This window comes from Peromyscus eremicus, chromosome 1 (assembly GCF_949786415.1).
Source record: "Peromyscus eremicus chromosome 1, PerEre_H2_v1, whole genome shotgun sequence".
NCBI lineage: Eukaryota > Metazoa > Chordata > Mammalia > Rodentia > Cricetidae > Peromyscus > Peromyscus eremicus.
The window spans coordinates 168,514,358-168,532,136 of record NC_081416.1 but is presented as its reverse complement, the minus strand read 5'-3'; the positions used below and the strand labels follow the sequence as shown (position 1 = coordinate 168,532,136).

The window sequence follows — 17,779 nt, the reverse complement described above, 5'->3', positions numbered from 1 at the left end:
CTGGTCAGAGTGTGACATGCCTGGGCTCAGTTACCTCACCCCCTCTTCTCTGAGTTTGGAGTCAAGTGAGGCATCCTGATTTATTGCTGTATTTTCCACACATTAATGTGGGTCCTTTACAGAATGTTTGAACCACAATGTGGGGACCATAACACAGAGTCATCCAGGACTGACAATCCTATGTGTGAAGTAGGGTTAGCTCCGCCCAAAGCCCTGAATGCTTGGGTTCAGGTCCAGTGCGTTCTTGTGTCACAGGACAGATGTGTGAAGTCGGTTAAGATGAAGAGTAGGACCACCGATGGCCTTTCAAACTCATGGTCGGGAGTAGCTCGGGCCATATTTATTTATACAATTTTGAATGCATTCAAAGCATGAGCAATTTCTAATCATTTCTTATTAATCATTTTCCAAAAATCATTGACATTTATTCATTTTAGTTTTTCTTTTCTTTCCACTCCCTTGACATCATTCATCATTACCCTGTATCATTATAATGCAAGCCAAATGATTGTATCTTCTTCATAGTGTGCCCTAGCCAGCAACAAACATGCTGGTACAAAGTAAGAGATTTAAGCCCTGTGATTAGTTCTTAACAATACAATACTTTCATATTTTTGTAATCAGCTGAGTGTATTGTCATGCCTAGGATATCATGTTCAGGTGTTTGCCAATTTATAAGTCATTTGTATATCACTTCTATGTGGACTATAGTTATAATGCTATTTTTTGTAAGTTTTCAAAGAGTTATGATTAATAGCTAACACTTTAACTACTGTGACTAAATTTCTACTCTTCCTGGCAATTTCTACATTTTGATTTATATTATGGGAAATGGAAATTTTAGACTCCATTTTTGATGTTTGACTTTGGAAAAATATCTGTGTGTTCATGTCCTGGTGCCAGAGAAATGTATGACCTTTCATGTCCTATATCTTTTCCTCATATGTTTCTATAAGTTTTTAAGGTCAACTTTTAAGAAATCATTTTCCAAGTTCTTAAGTTCTTTGGAGTATATTTATCTCTTTCTGGAATTGAATAAGCAATAATCATTAACCTTAGTGAGTTCCTCCTGCTCACTCAGGATGACTGCCAAGGCAGCCAGAGACGACCAGACACACTGGTTTCTGCAAAAAAAAACCCAGAGCTTTTATTCCCAGTAAACTCAGGCAAAATCACAACTAAAAAGCAAAACTAAGATTTACCCTAAGAATAAGCATAGCCAAAGTTAGAGAGGCCTGAAGCCCATGAGCTCCCTAGGATCAGCACAGATGTCTGTGGTATTGTTTCCATAGGTCTTTCCAAATGGATGGGATTCTCCAAAGGGCCTTGCCTTCTAAACAGCTCTATTTGCAAAACATTCCTGTGCCTTTCCCAGGGGTGACAGCATGGCTTCTACCAGGAGAGGTTATAGAGAATTACTTGGGGTGTACAGTGAACTGCACAGATGCTCTCATAACATGGAAGTTTTCCATTATCATAAATACCAAATAGATTCCAGCATCTTTCTGAGTGACATTCTGGAAGAACAAGGATCCATTGGGGTACATCATCTCTCTGCCACTGTATGCAGGCCCTGTTTCATTTGTATTATTGGATATTAAAAATTGTGCAATTACATTCCTCTTAACAGCACTTTCTCCCTTGTGCCAGTAAAATGAATGGACTGTCTTTTTTGGAGTGTGGACAAGTAGAAGAACATTCTTCCCTTCAGCAAGGTGGGGCGGAACTGCTTCAACAGTGACTTGGGCAGTGGTGGGAGAGGCTAAGAGGGAAGAGAGAAAAATCTATCAATATTAGGTGCCGTGGGTAGCCATTCCAGCTTTGATCTGGAAGTTCTAACCCCCATTGAGGCTTCAGTAACTGTCACGCCTACAAGGCAGGGCCAAGAGAGGACCCTGAAGATGCAAGATCCAGATGTGCCAGCTCTCTTGGTTCCTGGACCCTGGATGCTAGAGGTAGACCAAGCAGAGTTCTCCAGAGAACACCTCCAGACTGCGCCACACCTGTCCCAGACCCTCATGTAAGTTACCACTTGTAAGTTACCGCTTGTAAGTTACCCCACCAAATTAACCTCCCTTCTAACTACATGGTGTGGCCTTAATAATTTCACCAATACCTTGCACCCGACATGGGGCATGAAACCACAACCCTGGGATTAAGAGTCCCATGCTCAACAGACAATCTTACCCATAACTCTGAGACTTGCTGTGGAATCTACAGTTAGTCTAACTGAGATTTAACTATCTGAGCTTTCTCACAGTACCCAACAGAGATACCATCACTCCCTAAACAGCAGGAAGCAATTCTAAGAAAACAATGCCCCTTCTCTCTAAGGTTTCATGTTTCTCAGGGTTATGAATGATGGTTATAGGGTTGGGGGTGGAAGAAAATATTAAACTCAGTATTCTCCTTAAGAAAAGAGAAAGTTTCTCAAAAAAAAGGGGGGAGAGAAAAATGGAATGGATAGGTATAAGATATTATGGTAGATTATTATATATACTAGCAAACAAATTTAGTAAAATAGCAGCCTTAGATAATTTGCACTGTTATGGATTCTTATATGTTGATACAAATATAAACTATTTTGATATTCCTGTTTAAGATAATTTATACATTGTTACAAATACAGAACTATATTTGTTATAATGTACATATATTTCTACTCTTATTTGAAATATTTGTATATTGATACAAATGTAAATTTATATCTGTCATACTGTATGTATGTTCTACTTCTGTTTAGGATATTATGTATATTGATACATATTTAAGATTATTGTCATACTGCATATTGCACGATACATTCCTATCTCTGTTATAAATATATTGTGTATTGTCACAATTTTGAAGTCATCATCCTTTACTGTACATTTGCTTATAGACTCTTTACCTTGTTTACATGAAGCCTTAGTCCTTAGGTTATTTCGGTAGATAAGACTTATAGATTTATAGTCACATATGCTTGTCATCTTTATAGTTACTTTAGTTAGGTTATCCAGATTTACAGATACATAGGTCAGATGGACTGCTAATCTTCAAACACTTCATAGACCTAGAGAATATGACATTTAAATAACTTAGAATTCTGTTGACGTGAGACACAATTGCTCCTGGCAGCACCAATTTGATTCTGAGAGAACGCTGGGGTTCTAAGACATTTCCATTTGGCACAAAATGGCCTATTGGGCAAAGAACTGCCTTTGCCTCAACTACTGACAATATGAGTGCTGTCCTTCTGGACGAGTGGGATACAAGGAAATGTGACTCCTGAACTCTGCCAAGACAGGGTAAGATGGTCTTTCAGAATTCCTGCTTCTAAATATGATCTATCACATGCTCTAGGCCTGTAGCCAATTTTAATGCACCAACAATGCTGAGAAACATTAGGTGACTGTCCAGGCTGATAGCTGTCTCTGTCTATTCTTGCAAGATTCCCGAAAGTTGCTTGCATCCATCTTCCATTTCTCAGGTACCATTATATTCTTTCTCAGGTCTTTGATGAGATTGAAGACTAGCAGTTATAGTTACAACTTAATATATATATATGTATATATATATATTCTTAGATAGAACATATTAAGTATTAGATTCAGGTTCTTTAGGATAGGACATCTTTTGGAGTGATCTTTGTAACATGCCATTTGCCTACGCTCTAGACTTCCCTGGATTTTAGTATGTGTTTCTTGCTTGATATTGTTCGCATTGGTTGTAGTTCCATCTTATCTAGGTCATCATCCCTCATTACTCCTGGACAATATTTGATAACCATTCCTTTCTATATAGTCTTGTATTAGATTAGAACCTTCTTATTTAGACAAAAGGGGAAGATGTAGTGGGTAGGCATTCCAGCTTTGATCTGGAAGTTCCAACCCCCATTGAGGCTTCAGTAACTGTCATGCCTACAAGGCGGGGCCAAGAGAGGACCCTGAAGACGCGAGATCCAGATGCGCCTGTTCTCTTGGTTCCTGGACCCTGGACGCTGGAGGTAGACCGAGCCACACCTGTCCCAGACCCTGTTGCCTATCCCTTCACTTGTAAGTTACCCCACAAAACTAACCTCCCTTTTAACTACGAGGAGTAGCCTTAATAATTTTACCAAAAATTAGGACCTTTGCATTTGGTAGAAATTTGAAACCTACATGTGTTGTTCAACTCTCAGTTTTGGTGTGTGTCCTGCTAGGGAGAGGTCAGCAGCACCACCCCCATTCATGAGTACATCTGAATCTTTCCACTGTATGAAACTGTCTTCTCAGGTGTTAAAAAGACTCTGGGCCTTCATTTTTTGACCTTTCCCTGCTCTGTTTCTTCTGAAGTGCTTGTCATCCCCTGAGCCCATCTTCTAGATATTCTTGTTGCTCTGTCTTTCTGTTCAGTAGTAGTAGGGCTTTGTGAGGAGACTAGTTTGATTTTGGTTTAAAGCCCACTGCCTGGAGCAGGCTCAGATACCTATGAGCAAATCAGTGTTCCAGAGCCAGGGGTTTATTTGCAGATTCCTCAGGGTCCTATGTAATGAGGCTGTTGTTTACTCACCCCAGTTTGAGTTTTACTTGGAGACTCACCCTGACAGAGTTGTGAATGTCAGTCTTCAAGATAAAGTGGCCACTTCTTATAAACAAAGACCAGAATGATTGGGAACTCATAAAGATCCACCTGACTCTCCCTCTAGTGTGCTGGGGTTAAAGGCATGTAGCACCGTGTTCAGCTTGCTTGGTGTTTTATCACGAGATATACATGCATCCATCATCAAGATCACTGTATTTGTATCTTGAGCCATGTTTTTCTACTTGTGACCTTTACACATTTTATACACTGTTGATTAAGAAATTACCCCTACTCCCAACACTATTGGGTAAGAAAGGAACAGAGGTCACTCACGTAATATGCGCAGCCGGATGTGGTTACTCCTTTTGGAACTGGCTGGATTGGAGACCCTACACTGATAGTTCCCTGAATCTTCTCTCCTGACAGGGTATATTCGGAGGGTGCTGTTGTTCTGGGACAGCTTCATCCTGTTTGTGAGCCCCAGCATCTGGCCATTGAAGAGCCAATAGATGGAGATAGCATTGAAGAACCAACTGATGGAGGTCTCTAATTCATTTGAGAAGCAGGCCAGGAACACAGAGTCCAGTTCTTTGAGTGTAGTGTTGGTGACTTGGATCGAGAGTGTAGTCACTGTCTCTGTGGATAAACAGTGGAGGGGACCAGGTGAGAGTGCTTCACCCTAACGATCTCTGCTAGCTCCCTGTGCCCACAGAACAAAGTGAGTCTCGGCAAAATCACATGTTTGAGTTCAAGATACATCTATAAGGGTAGAGCTGAATCTTTCTCCTACCCAGATTACCTACAGTGACCTCTGACTTAGGGTATTTGTATAGATACCACACTGGGAGCCTCTTCAACTCTTAGTGTCTAGAAATTTCATGGTGGGTAACATAATCCCCACTGAATTTTGTGCAAATTCTTGCTCACTTTTTCTGTAAGTGTGAACACTCATGTCCCTCCTTTATTATTTTCATTAAATAATTTGTCATGGGGTTAAGATGGCCCTACCAATCTAAAGATGTTAAAACCTGGACATCAGGACTGGAAGAAATCCCTAGCTAAAGAATTTCTGTTTGAAGAAAATTTTTATTTCCTGCCCAATGTGTAAAGATTAAATACCACAGAGAAGTGAATGATCACAGTGCTGACTACAGACTGTCACTCTAATCCTCAGTACTGATATTTTTTTGAAACAGAGTCCCACTGTAAAACCTTGGCTAGTTTGGAACTTACTATGCAGACCAGGTTGGCCTCAAACTCACACTATCTACCTGCCTCTGCCACCTCAGTGCTGGCAACAAAGGTGTGTGCCACCACACTCAGCCAACATTTTTTTTTTTTTTTAAGTATTGAGAAGAGTAACCGAAAGAGCATCATCAACTGTCAGTGACATGGTTCAGCCTGACTCAGAACAGGGCTCCCAGGCACCTTCTCTACCCACTCTTCCCATCCTACAGAGTCAGAGCTGAGCCAGCCACTAGTCAGACAGGAGCAGAGCTGGGAGCAGAGCTCTGGACTGCTGGTCCCCACCTGTGGGGAATTTTCTCCCCCAATTTGGAGAAAAAACATGTGAGCACAGTTGGAAGCCCTGGGTGTTCCTTCTAGGTCATGGAGGTCATAAAAAGAAAATGGAGGGAGGGCCCAGGAAGGCTTGTGTTAGTCACAGAAAGAAATCTTGACCTTAAGGCTCTCCCTCCCCTGGGAAGTCCCTCATACAACCTGAGGCTTTGCAAGGCTGGGATAATCTCCTGCTCACATTCCAACCTCCATCCTTATCAGCCAGGAGAAGTCAGAGAAGAAGGAGACCCTTAGTCACAGGCATGGAACAGGAAGCTCAGAGAAAGATTGAGTTTTGCTTGTTCCCATAGACATGAGCTGCGAAGCTAAAAGAATCAGCTCCAAACCTGGTGCTGATATTTCAGAGATCCACTTACTTACTAAGGACTGTAATGTGTTTGACCATGGTCTTATTTACTCCAGGGACAAGGTTATAGAGGAGGCAGGTATAGAATCCACTATTATTATTATTGATGTTTGGGATAAAGAACTCTTCAGAGCTGCCCTTGGTGGGACACCTTAAACATCCTTGGTGCAAGATGAGGGGCTTGGACCTGCCTCAACTGGGTGTGTCAGGCTGTGCTGACTCCCCATGGGAGGCCTTGCCTTGGAGGATGTGGGAATGGGGGTATGTTGGGGAGAGGAGGCTAAGGGGTGGGAGGAGGGATGGGGAATCTGTGGTTGCTACGTAAAATAAATAGCAAAATTTTTAATAATAGAAAAAAAGATCTTTTGGGAGGATGACTGGAGCTCTCCATTGACAAACCAAGAGTACTGTGCAGGTGGGTTAGCATCTGTGTGGCAGGAGAGGCTGAGGTTTGTCCTTGAATGAAAATGAATATTTGAGGATGATATGATTGGGACATCTGGATCATCTGGAGCAAAAAGAATAAAGTCATACATGATGTCAGCAGAAGGAAGGGGAAATCCTGGTCTGTAGAAGATGATAGTATCTCTTTGAGCTGTGCTTTAACCTTAGTTGAGCAGATTTCAGCCAGAGTTGAGGTTCATATTACTAGAAGAGTACTCATGTAGCATGCACAAGCCCTGATCCATTTCCAGCACAACACACAAACATCTCCACTGTACACTCATGTGTGCAATAATCCTGAGCCTGGCATGTCCCCTGTCTCCATCACCCTGAGCCAATCTAGGCAGGAGAAGTCCCTGCAGCCCATTCTAGCTCAATGCTGGGCCTGGCTACATGTGCTTGGGCTGGGCCCAGATGCCCTGGCAGCATAGCTATCTATGTGATGGGTCTGGGTCATGGACCCAAGGGGACTGGGACTCAGTATGGTAGCTCTATCCCTCTGTATTTAGGCAATCCTAGCCAGTATTAAACAGAAAATACTCACAGGTAATGTTCAGAGAGAGTGGGTCACTTGGGGAGTCCCTCACTGGGTCTCAGGTTCACATACATAGGGTCCTGTGTCAGTCCTCACAACACTGAGTACAGTGAGAGTCCTGTGGCCCCCAGACAGCTTCAGCCTGTCATCTCTGAGAGGCCTTGGTCATTTATCCTCCACAGGTAGGCTGTATTCTGAGTCTTAGGATCACACATTAATGCTACTAAAGACCCCTCCCAGGTATAGAAACTCTTCCTTGTGATTTTGGGATAGGGTAGCAACACTATGATGAATACAGAGAGAAGATTACCCTCTGTGGTACCTCTGATTGTTGCAAGGCCTCTTTAAACCAGAGATAGTTTCTTAACTACCTGACAACCCAGAACCTTAAAGAATCAGGCAGGAAACAAATTACAGGCAGATGGAGTAGCTGAGTGCTCAGAGATAATGGGGCCTCCTATGCCAAGTATGGGAGAAGTAAAGATTATCTCATGAGTGAACTAGGCTGCAGTATTTGGTCATGGACGGACTCAAGATTTAGAATCAGAGACCTCATTTTATGTCCTGGTCTTCACTGACCCATTGCCTTGAGGTACAAGGTTTGAGTCCAACCAGCTGCACTGACCTCCACTACACAGTGTAGACCAGCACCCTCCAAGCCATTGCTGTTCAGGGCTGTGCTAAAGATAGGTCATGATTAGTCTTTCCATTGAGCTTCCCTGAGAAATCTGACAGCCTGTCAGAGATCTCACAGAGCTCAGGATCTGGCTGACATTCAGATAGGGCTGTACCACAGGTGGGCCACTCTTGTCAGGTGTTTAATGTTGAGTGGCATGAATCAGGAAACCCTCAAAGAAGCCTGAGTCTACAAAATGATCCTGAAGATTGAAGGTCACCAGTCAGCTCTTCTTGGTAAAGAGGCTGGAAATGTGGCTGTGGACATGTAGTTTGTGCCACTTATAGCCTGTGTGACCTTGACTCAATGACTGTGTTCCTATCTCAGTTTCCTCATAATAGGACACATAGTAAATGATCAATTACATGCCTGCAAGTTATCCTTAAATGTGAATAATGATCTGAACTTCCACCAAGCAGTGGAATATTCCTACAGAAATTTTCCTACAGAAAATATTCTCTGTGCTGGACCCCCAGGGAGGAAAGATATGACATTTTACACTTTTTCTTCTATCTCTTTAGGGCTCTTGATCTTCCTGGGAGGTCTCAGAGGACCATCAGAAGAGCTGGCTGATTGCCTTTTATATCTCTCCACCTATGCTGAGCACACTGAGTCTCAGGAGGAGATGCCCAGATGACCTACCTCAGAAATGTCTCTCTTAGGCTGACCTTCAGCAGGCTCCCATCCTACAATCCATCTTTGTCCCCTGTCATCTCCAACAGGAAGTCAAATTTAAGCCTACTTTACACGCTCTTCAGGATTCCTGGTGCAATCTGGCATGGAGTTCTGGAACAAAGCTTGGGGTGCTCATCTCTCTGTGAGACTCTCATGGTTTCCTCAGCCAGGCCCTGCCTGAGTCCTAAAGGGTCTTTCTCAAGGCCATGTTCATGATGAGCACCTAAGACCCTGGGCAGAGTCTGACAGGCATGGGATCAGTTACCTCACCCCCTCTTCTGCGAGGGTGGATTGAAATGAGGCATCCTCAATTATTACTGTTTCTTCCACTCTGTGTCCTTTACTAAATGAATCACAATGTGGCGACTGTAACACAGGGTCATCCGGGAGTGACAACCCTATATGTGAAGAAGGATTAGCCCCATCTATGACCCAGAGGTTACAGAGAATTACTTACTGTGTACTCGGATCTGCAAGGATGCACTCCTAAAATTAAAGTTTTCTGTTACCATGTAAAGCATGTAGGCTCCTGCATCTTTCTGAGTGGCTTTCTGCAAGAGCAAGGATCCATTGGGGTATATCATCTCTCTGCCGCTGTATGCAGGGCCTGTGTTTTTTATATTACTGAACATTAGATATCCTGCAATTTTATTCCTCTCAACATCAGTTTCTCTCCTGTACCAGTAAAAGGCTTGGAGTGTCGCTGGCAGATTGTGGACAAGTAGAAGGACATTGTCCCCTTCAGCAACGTGGGGCGGAACTGCTTCAACAGTGACTTGGGCAGTGGTGGGAGAGACTAAGGGGAAAGAGAGAAAAATTTATCAATATTAGGGCATTTGCATTTGGCAGAAATTTGAAAGCTGAGTGTGCTCAACTCTCAGCCTTGGTGTGTGTGTCCTGTTGGGGTGAAGTCAGCAGCACCACCCCCATTCATGAGTACATCTGAATCTTTCCACTGTATGAAACTGTCTTCTCAGCTGTCTACACAGCTCACCTCTCACTGCACTCAGATCCCTATTCACACTCAGATTCTTTGGTGAGTGTAGGCATGTCTTGTCTGACCTCCTCCTCTAAAGACTCTGTGCCTTCATTTTCTGACCTTTCCCTGCTCTGTTTCTTCTGAAGTGCTTGTCAACCCCTGGGCCCACCTTCTAGATGTCCTTTCTGCTCTGATTTCCTGTCCAGTGTTACTAGGGCTTTGTGAGGTGGAATAGTTTGATTAGGTTTGGGAACAGGCTCAGATACCTGTGAGCAAATCAGTGTCCCAGAGTCAGGGGTCTATTTGCAGATTTCTCAGGGTCCTATGTAATGAGGCTGTTGTTTACTAGCTCCAGTTTGAATGTTACTTGCAGAGTCACCCTGACAGAGTTGTGAATGTCAGTCTTCAGGATAAAGTGGCCACTTCTTATGAACAAAGACCAGAATGGTCGGGAACTCATAGAGATCCACATGTCTCTGCCTCTGGTGTGCTGGGGTTAAAGGCATGCAGCACCACATTCAGCTTGCTTGGTCTTTTATCATGAGATTAACATGCATCCATCACCAAGCTTGCTGTGTTTGTATCTTGAGTCATGTTTTTCTTCTTGTGACCTTTACACATTTTTCACAATGTTGATAAAGTAATTACCTACACCCCCAACACTATGGAGTAAGAAGGGAGCAGATGTCACTCACCTATTATGTCCAGCTGGATGACATTACTCCTCTTGGAACTCTGAGAATTGTAGAGCTCACACTGGTACTCTCCAGAATCCTTCCTAATGACAGGGTCTATGGTGAGGGTGCTGTTCTTCTGGGACAGCTTCATCCTGTTTGTGAGCTCTAAACTCTGGCCATTGAGGAGCCATCGGATGGAGTTATATCTCAAGGCATTGTAGTGTGGAATATGAAAGGAGCAGGTCAGGAACACAGGATCCAGTTCTTTGAGTGTGGTGGTGTTGAATTGGATGAAGGGTAAAGGTAACTCCCCTGTGAATAAACAGTGGAGAGGACCAGCTGAGAGTCTTTCACCTCAGAGATCTCAGCCAGATGTTAGGGCCCACATAACGAATTGGCCCTCTAAGAGATCACGTTTGGGTTCAAAATACGGTCTCTAAGGTCTGAATCTTCCTCCTACCCAGATCACCCACAGTCACACCTGACTCAGGATATTTGTGTAGATTCCACATGGGAGCCTTTTCAGCACACTTTTCTAGAAATCTCATGGGGGGGATTTATTTACCATTGACTTTTGTGAAATTCTTGCTCACACTTTTTGTGAGTGTCAGCAAGACACTCAGGGCTGTCCTACAGATGGCACATCATTAGTCTTCCCATTGAACTTTCCTGAAATCCTGACATCCTGTCAGAGATCTCACACAGATCAGGAACAGGTGGGCATTCAGGCTGGACCTGGCCACAGGTGGGCCATTCTTGTCAGGTGTTTGATGTTCATTGACATGAACCAATGAACAGCCTGAGTCTATTAAACGATGGAGAAGACTACGGTCAACGAGTAAGGTCTCCATGGTGACGAGGCCTGAGATGTGCTTGAGGACAGATAGCCTGTATCACACATGGCCTGTGTGACCTTGACTCAGTGACTGTGTTTCCTGTCTCAGTTTCCCTATAACAGGACACATGGCAAATGCTCGTTGCCATGACTGCAAGTTAACCTTGAATGTGAACAATGACCTGACTTCTCACAATCAGTGTCTGTTATTATTTGCCTGCAGGAAATAATCCCTGGGCTGGACTCCCCCAGAGGACAAGGAGCTGCCATTTTACACTCTTTCCTGCTATCTCTTTAGGGCTCTTGACCTTTCTGTGAGGTCTCAGAAGACCAACAGAAGAGCTGGCTGATTGCCTTTCATACCTCTCCACCTGTGCTGAGCACACTGAGTCTCAGGAGGAGATGCCCAGGTGACCTACCTCAGACATGGCTCTCAGAGGCTGACTGTCAGCAGGCTACCAACCTACATTCCATCATTGTCTCCTGTCAGCTCCAATAGTAGGTCAAATTCCAAACTAGTCTACGAGCTTCCCAGGATTCCTGTTCTAGTCTGGGACCGGAGATCTGGAGCAAAGCTTGGGGTGCTCATCTCTCTGTGAGACTCTCATGGTTTCCTCAGCCAGGCCCTGCCTGAGTCCTAAAGGGTCTTTCTCAAGGCCATGTTCAGCTTCTAAGATCCTTGGCAGAGTGTGACATGCCTCGACTCAGTTCCTTTAGCCCCTCTTCTCTGAGGGTATATTCAAATGAGGCATCCTGATTTATTACTGTTTTTTCCACTTTGTGTCCTTTATTAAATGTTTGAAACTCAACGTGGGGACCATAGCACTGAGTCATCGAGGGCTGACAACCTTATATGTGAAGGAGGAATAGCTCCAGGCAGGACCCAGAGGTTACAGAGAATTACTTACTGTATACATGCACGATCCCAGTTGCAAAAAGCATTACTCTCCTATCATCAAGGTGTATGAATACATCGTATTTTCCTCCATTTGCATTAGAAATATTCTGGATGAACATGGATCCATTGTCGTATATTTTATGTCGATCTGTGTATTGTTCCCCTTTCCAATATACTCCTTTGGATTTTGAAAATTGTGCAAGTCTAGCCCACTCAAGGGTCCCGAATCCTAATTCTCTGAACCAGGAAATGGTAGCTTTTCCTATATTAGGGATACGTATAAGAAGGTTGTCCCCTTCAGCAACATGGGGTGGAACTGCTTCAATAGGGACAGATGGTCCATAATAGTCAGGGGTGGCAGAAGTCCAGGAGGTTAAAATTGAGGCTGAGAGGAAAGAAAGAAAAATCTATCAACATTAGGGCATTTGCATTTGGTAGAAATTTGAAATGTGTGTTCAACTCTCAGCCTTGGTGTGTGTGTCCTGTTGAGGGGAGGTCAGCAGCATCACCCCCATTCATCAGTACCCCTGAATCTTTCCACTGTATGAAACTGGCTTCATAGTGTCTACACAGCTCACCCCTCACTGCCCTCAGATCCCTGCTCACACTCAGAATCTATGGTGAGTGTAGCATGTCTTGTCTGACCTCCTCCTCTAAAGACTCAGTGCCTTCATTTTCTGACCTTTCCCTGCTCTGTTTCTTCTGAAGTGCTGTCAATCCCTGAGCCCATCTTCTAGATATTCTTGCTGTTCTGTCTTCCTGCCCAGTAGCAGTAGGGCTTTGTGAGGTGGACTAGTTTGATTTTGGTTTAAACCCCACTGCGTGGAACAGGCTCAGATTCCTGTGAGCAAATCAGTGTCCCAGAGCCTGGGGTTTATTTGAAGATTTCTCAGGGTCCTATGTAATGAGGCTGTTGTTTACTCACCCCAGTTTGAGTTTTATTTGATTAATCACCTTGACGGAATTGTGAATGTCAGACTTAAGGATACAGTGGCCAGTGCTGATGAACTTAAAATTGGGAACAGCTGAGTTTTTCCTCCCCAGTTACCAATTTTCATCCACTGCTAGCTTCCTGTGCTCTCAGGCTTCAAGCAGAAGCCAGATGTACCTCCTCAGGCTATTTCCATCTCCTAGAAGAACCCAACCAGTTCCTGAGCTCCCCAGCTCTCTACTCTAGAGCAATGTCTCCTCACCTGTGAGCAGGAGTCTCCTCCAGAAGACCTGTCCTTTGTGGAGAGGGGCTGAGGTGAGCTCCATATTCTCTGCTGCAGGCTAGGCTCTTCCTCTGGAGAGGAGGTTTGTCTCTCAGGCTGCTGCCAAGCTGGGCTCCCCTGGTGTCTGCTCTGCTTTTATTCCCAGACCTCAGCCTCCTCCCAGAGGAAGGAACCTCCTGGAGTCAGTTGGGCTGAGGGTGGAGTCTGTGTATGTACATTGCTCTGTTCTTCTGTGAGTGCTGCCTCCCATCCTTCTATTCCTTTGTTGTTCAGCGTTCTAGAACATACTTTGAGCCTCAAGGCTGAGAAGTGTCCTGTGTCCTGAGAGAACAGCAGCTCACCCCAGGGCCTTGTCCCTGAACTTCCTTTAGCCAAGAGTGTATTTCCTTGAGACCCCAAAACTGTCCTGTGATCTCAATGTTCGGGGAAGGTGGGATTTACTCTAGGCAGGGAGTGGCAGTCTTCTCTAGGGGCTGAAAAAGGTGTGATGACTGGGGAGGGCCCAGATCCATCATTGCTGGTATCACCAGTGAGGTGTCTGATCCAGGCATACACGTTATCTCAGGGGTTCATATCCTGGTGTGCAGGAGGATGTGATCTGTATGTCCTAGAAAGACAACTGTGTGCTACAGCTCCCTATGGCAGTCACCAGGGAGACCCCTCCACCCCCAGCTTCCTGTGCTGGCTGAATGTGATTCAGGTCTGCCCATGCCCTCACTGACCTTTCTGGGATGCCTTTGTTCTCCTTGGTTGTTGCCTTGTGATCTCCCAGTCTTTTCTCATGGATGATGACAGGAGAGATTGCAGAGTGGGGGTCTCAGAGACACAAGAAATGATTATGTGAGGGAGCTCCAGGTCTGCTCGAACTGGGATGGAAAACAGGGCTGCAAGATAGGTTCACACCTCAGGGAGAGTTTTCCCTGTTGATTATGTGGTTTATTGTCACCTTCTGGTGTTTTTGAGGAGACCTGCAGATCATGTCTAGGCTGCCACAATGATGGTAGCCAAGCTCCAAATGCTGGAATGTAGCTGAGTACTAGTTTCCCAGGAAGGTCCCAGTGTGCAGCTGCCTTTGAGGATCTAGGTAGATTTGTCTAGAGACTAGAAAAGCTGAGGTGAAACTCACTGCCATTTTATCTGCAGTTCCAGGAAGACTGATGATGTTGAGCCCCCTTTCCCATGCTGAGAGCACTTGCTGATCTTTGCCCAGTTGTCATTTGATGGCTCCTTAAACCCAAACCTTCAGTGGTTCTTAGGCAATCACAGGCCTCATTCAAATGTCTCTGCCGAGTTTTCATGGCCCTGTAACCTCTGGCAGTTTTACCTCCTGCTTAGCATTACCATAATTCAGGCACAGTTCTCTTCTTTGCGAGGGACCTTAGGGCTGCCACTAGGAGCTGGCATTTTGTCTGTCATGGGAAGCCATTTTCATTTAACACTTTAAATGTCATACACAGCAGATGTCTGAAGAGTTTTTAAGGGCCATCTCTTGAACACATATGTATCTTTAGTAATTTGTTTAGGCTTGACCTTGAAAACCTACAGAGCAGGTAAAGTAAAGTTTATCCCTGTCAATGAATTACATTTGTTTTTAGCTTGACTACAAGCAAAGTTCTGAGCACTCTTTGAGGTAGCTGACTATTAACCTGAATGTCCTAATTATAGCCTAAAAAATTACAATTCTTGAATTGAAGCTCTTTTAGTATCAAAATAAAATGTTAAATCAAAATTACAACTCATGCAGAGACAGGGAATCTTACAAAAACCATAAATATTGTCCACAGAGATTGGGAACCTCATTTTTTTATCCTTTCATATTGCATCAGTACAGAATATCACAGCTTCTTGTATATCTCAGTTTACCCAAACAGATAAATCTGAAAAAAAGTAGCAAAGACAAAGAGGCCAGATAAACATTTGCAAGTCAGTCTCTCTTGGCCTGAGTTGACTGAGGTAAGGAGAGACATGTCATAGGCTCTGTGCCAAACTGCTTAGGCCATCATCTGGCTGCATGGTATAATAGAAATATCTCAGTTCTAAGTGTTCTAGCTGTGGTCCTAACACCTTGTCTTCTAGTCCCCTGTCTCATATATTTAATTTTCCTTTCATCCTTTCTCACCAATTCACCCTATTTCTCCAACCTCTGATATTCTTTATCTAGAATAACATAGCTCTCTGCTATCTCAGTCTGTGTGAAAGCTGGCCACATCTTATCTCTTGGCATTAAACCTCTGTTGGTCTTTGTAAGTCATGTTTTTAGTCAGAAGTCCAACTAGGGATGCCAGTCCGTCCAAGCTGGCATCCATCAAAACCTGGCCAGAGGCCAGCAGTCCTAAGCCAGGAGAAGACCTGTGGTGATTGTTTTTGAGAGAGAGCTTCGTTTATGGAGCTTTCCTACTTGGTTCTGTTTCTGGCAGCATTTTCTGTCTTGTCCAACTTAATTGGATTTCTGAGGCACAGTCCTGGGGTCCTGAGCTGATGTGTTCTATTACCTCAGATGCATATCTGTATCAAGTATAAACTAGAATTGACATAATTACTAGAAGAATCTTTGCATATATCCAACCACCAATGATTGCAGACTCAGTGAATTTTGAGAACATTCAAGGACAAACATTTTGGTTTAACCCATGACATCTTTCTGAGATAAAGCTGGATCTAGAAAACCTTTATTCAACCATATTTTAAAGACAGCAAAATCTTATTGAACACAGTAAACAAAAGTTCATTTATGTTGCCTTGATCAAGGAATAAAAATGTTTACATTTTTAATTATCACAGCCTTTTAAGTGTTGTTCTCCCCAATTTTTCAGGTTGCTCAGGCCTTACATCAAAGAACATTATAGTGGGAAAAGAGAGAATTGCCTACATTCCCCATGTGCAAAGTTTTCTATTTGTATTTTTTCCTTACACATAAATACATTTAGTACAGATTTGATATCCTAGTTATCAACAATGTTGTTCTTAAACCCTAATTTTTTTATAAACCTTGTTTTTAATACATTTTCCTCCTACGTTATTCTTATCCTCAGGGCAAGACTCACCACAAAAAAATTCATCCCAATCCATTATATCTCAGGGACCCACTGTTACTTAAAAACAGCCATTTCTTTCAAAAAAGAGTTGAATCCAATTATACACACAATATGATGTAGTAAATTAAGATTGCCTATATATAGATTTCAACCACTAACTCTCATGCTATAAGCTTTATGATAACTTATTGTAACAGATTTTACAGATTTTTTTTTCTTTTTTGAAGACAAGATTTCTCTGTGTATCTTCAGAGCCTGTGAAGGAACTCACAGAGATCTGTCTGCCTCTGCCTCCCTAGTGGTGAGATTAAAGGTGTGAGCCACCATCACCACACACAGACACTTTGGCTTGGAGGAAACTTTTTTTTGGTCTCTTCAAGTGTGCTTTAGTTCTTTTTTTATTTAAGGAAGTTTTTATTCATTTTACATCCAACCGCAGGTCCCCATTCAATCACCCCTCTTGCACACTCACTAGCCTCCCTCCCCCATGACCCATGCACCATCCTTTTCTCCAAAAGATTGAGGCCTTCCATGGGGAGTCAGCAAAGTAGCAAGCTCCTTCCCCCTGCATCAAGGCTGAACAAGTCATCCTACCATATATAAAGGGCTCCAAAAACCCAGCTCAGGCACCAGGGATAGATCCTGATACCACTACCAGGGGCCCCTCCAACAGACCAAGCTGCACAACTGTCTCCTGCATGCAGAGGGCCTAGGGAGCTGCTGTAAACAGTCAACTGGGCCAAGCCTGTTGGGAGCAGATTGGGATTGTGAGGGTCTGAGTCTGGCCCCACAAAGGCCCTTGAAATCCACTCATGTCTTCTGCATAGGTTTTGCTATTGTCAGGTGAAATGCCCAGCTTTTTGAAAATCCCTCTGTGTCTTTGGTTATTCTCATCTTTAGTTTCTGTTGAAACAATTAGTCATCTTGGCTCTGCCAAGTAGAGACAATCCACCCTGACTTCCTGTGGCAGAGTCTTTTGTCACCACCCCAGCTCTGAGGCTAGTGCCCTGAGGTTTGTTTTTAACTGAGCTCTTCTCCTCTTTTCCAAACTTCCCTTGAGACTCAAAGATAGAAAGTGTGTTTGCTTCCTGACTTCTGTTGGCATCTGACAAGATGCTGTTTGCACTAGAGATATGTGATAAATGATGGTGAAATTGGAAACTGGGGACTGGAGAGATGGCTTTGTGGTTAAGAGCACTTGCTGCTCTTGCAGAGGATCTGAACTTGGTTCCCAGCACCCACATGGTCACTCACAACTGTCCTAGGATCTGACATCCTCTTCTGGTATCCAAGTACACCAGGAATGCACACAGTGCATATATACATATAGAAGAAAAATATTCAT

At 43.6% G+C, this 17,779-nt stretch overlaps 1 protein-coding gene across 1 annotated transcript; it reads right to left on the bottom strand.

Annotated features, from left to right (window-relative positions):
• Nucleotides 1–1,130: 1,130 nt before the first annotated feature.
• On the bottom strand, nt 1,131–13,645 carry LOC131924912 (carcinoembryonic antigen-related cell adhesion molecule 1-like). Its single transcript, XM_059280172.1, has 6 exons — nt 13,379–13,645; nt 12,196–12,570; nt 10,471–10,764; nt 9,254–9,592; nt 4,876–5,178; nt 1,131–1,762 (listed from the first exon to the last, which is right to left on the bottom strand). The coding sequence occupies exons 1-6, from the start codon at nt 13,440–13,442 to the stop codon at nt 1,416–1,418; spliced, it is 1,722 nt and encodes a 573-aa protein (XP_059136155.1). The 5' UTR covers nt 13,443–13,645; the 3' UTR covers nt 1,131–1,415.
• Between the last annotated feature and the right edge of the window lie 4,134 nt (nt 13,646–17,779).

Bases quoted from the DNA above. Each gene is read 5' to 3' on its own strand.
- LOC131924912 (XM_059280172.1), bottom strand. From the start codon at position 13,442: ATGGAGCTCACCTCAGCCCCTCTCCACAAAGGACAGGTCTTCTGGAGG. The intron at 12,571-13,378 runs GTGAGGAGACAT...CTTTCCTCTCAG, and splicing joins GAGGAGACTCCTGCTCACAG to CCTCAATTTTAACCTCCTGG. The intron at 9,593-10,470 runs GTGAGTGACATC...CTTTCCCCTTAG, and splicing joins CATCCAGCTGGACATAATAG to TCTCTCCCACCACTGCCCAA.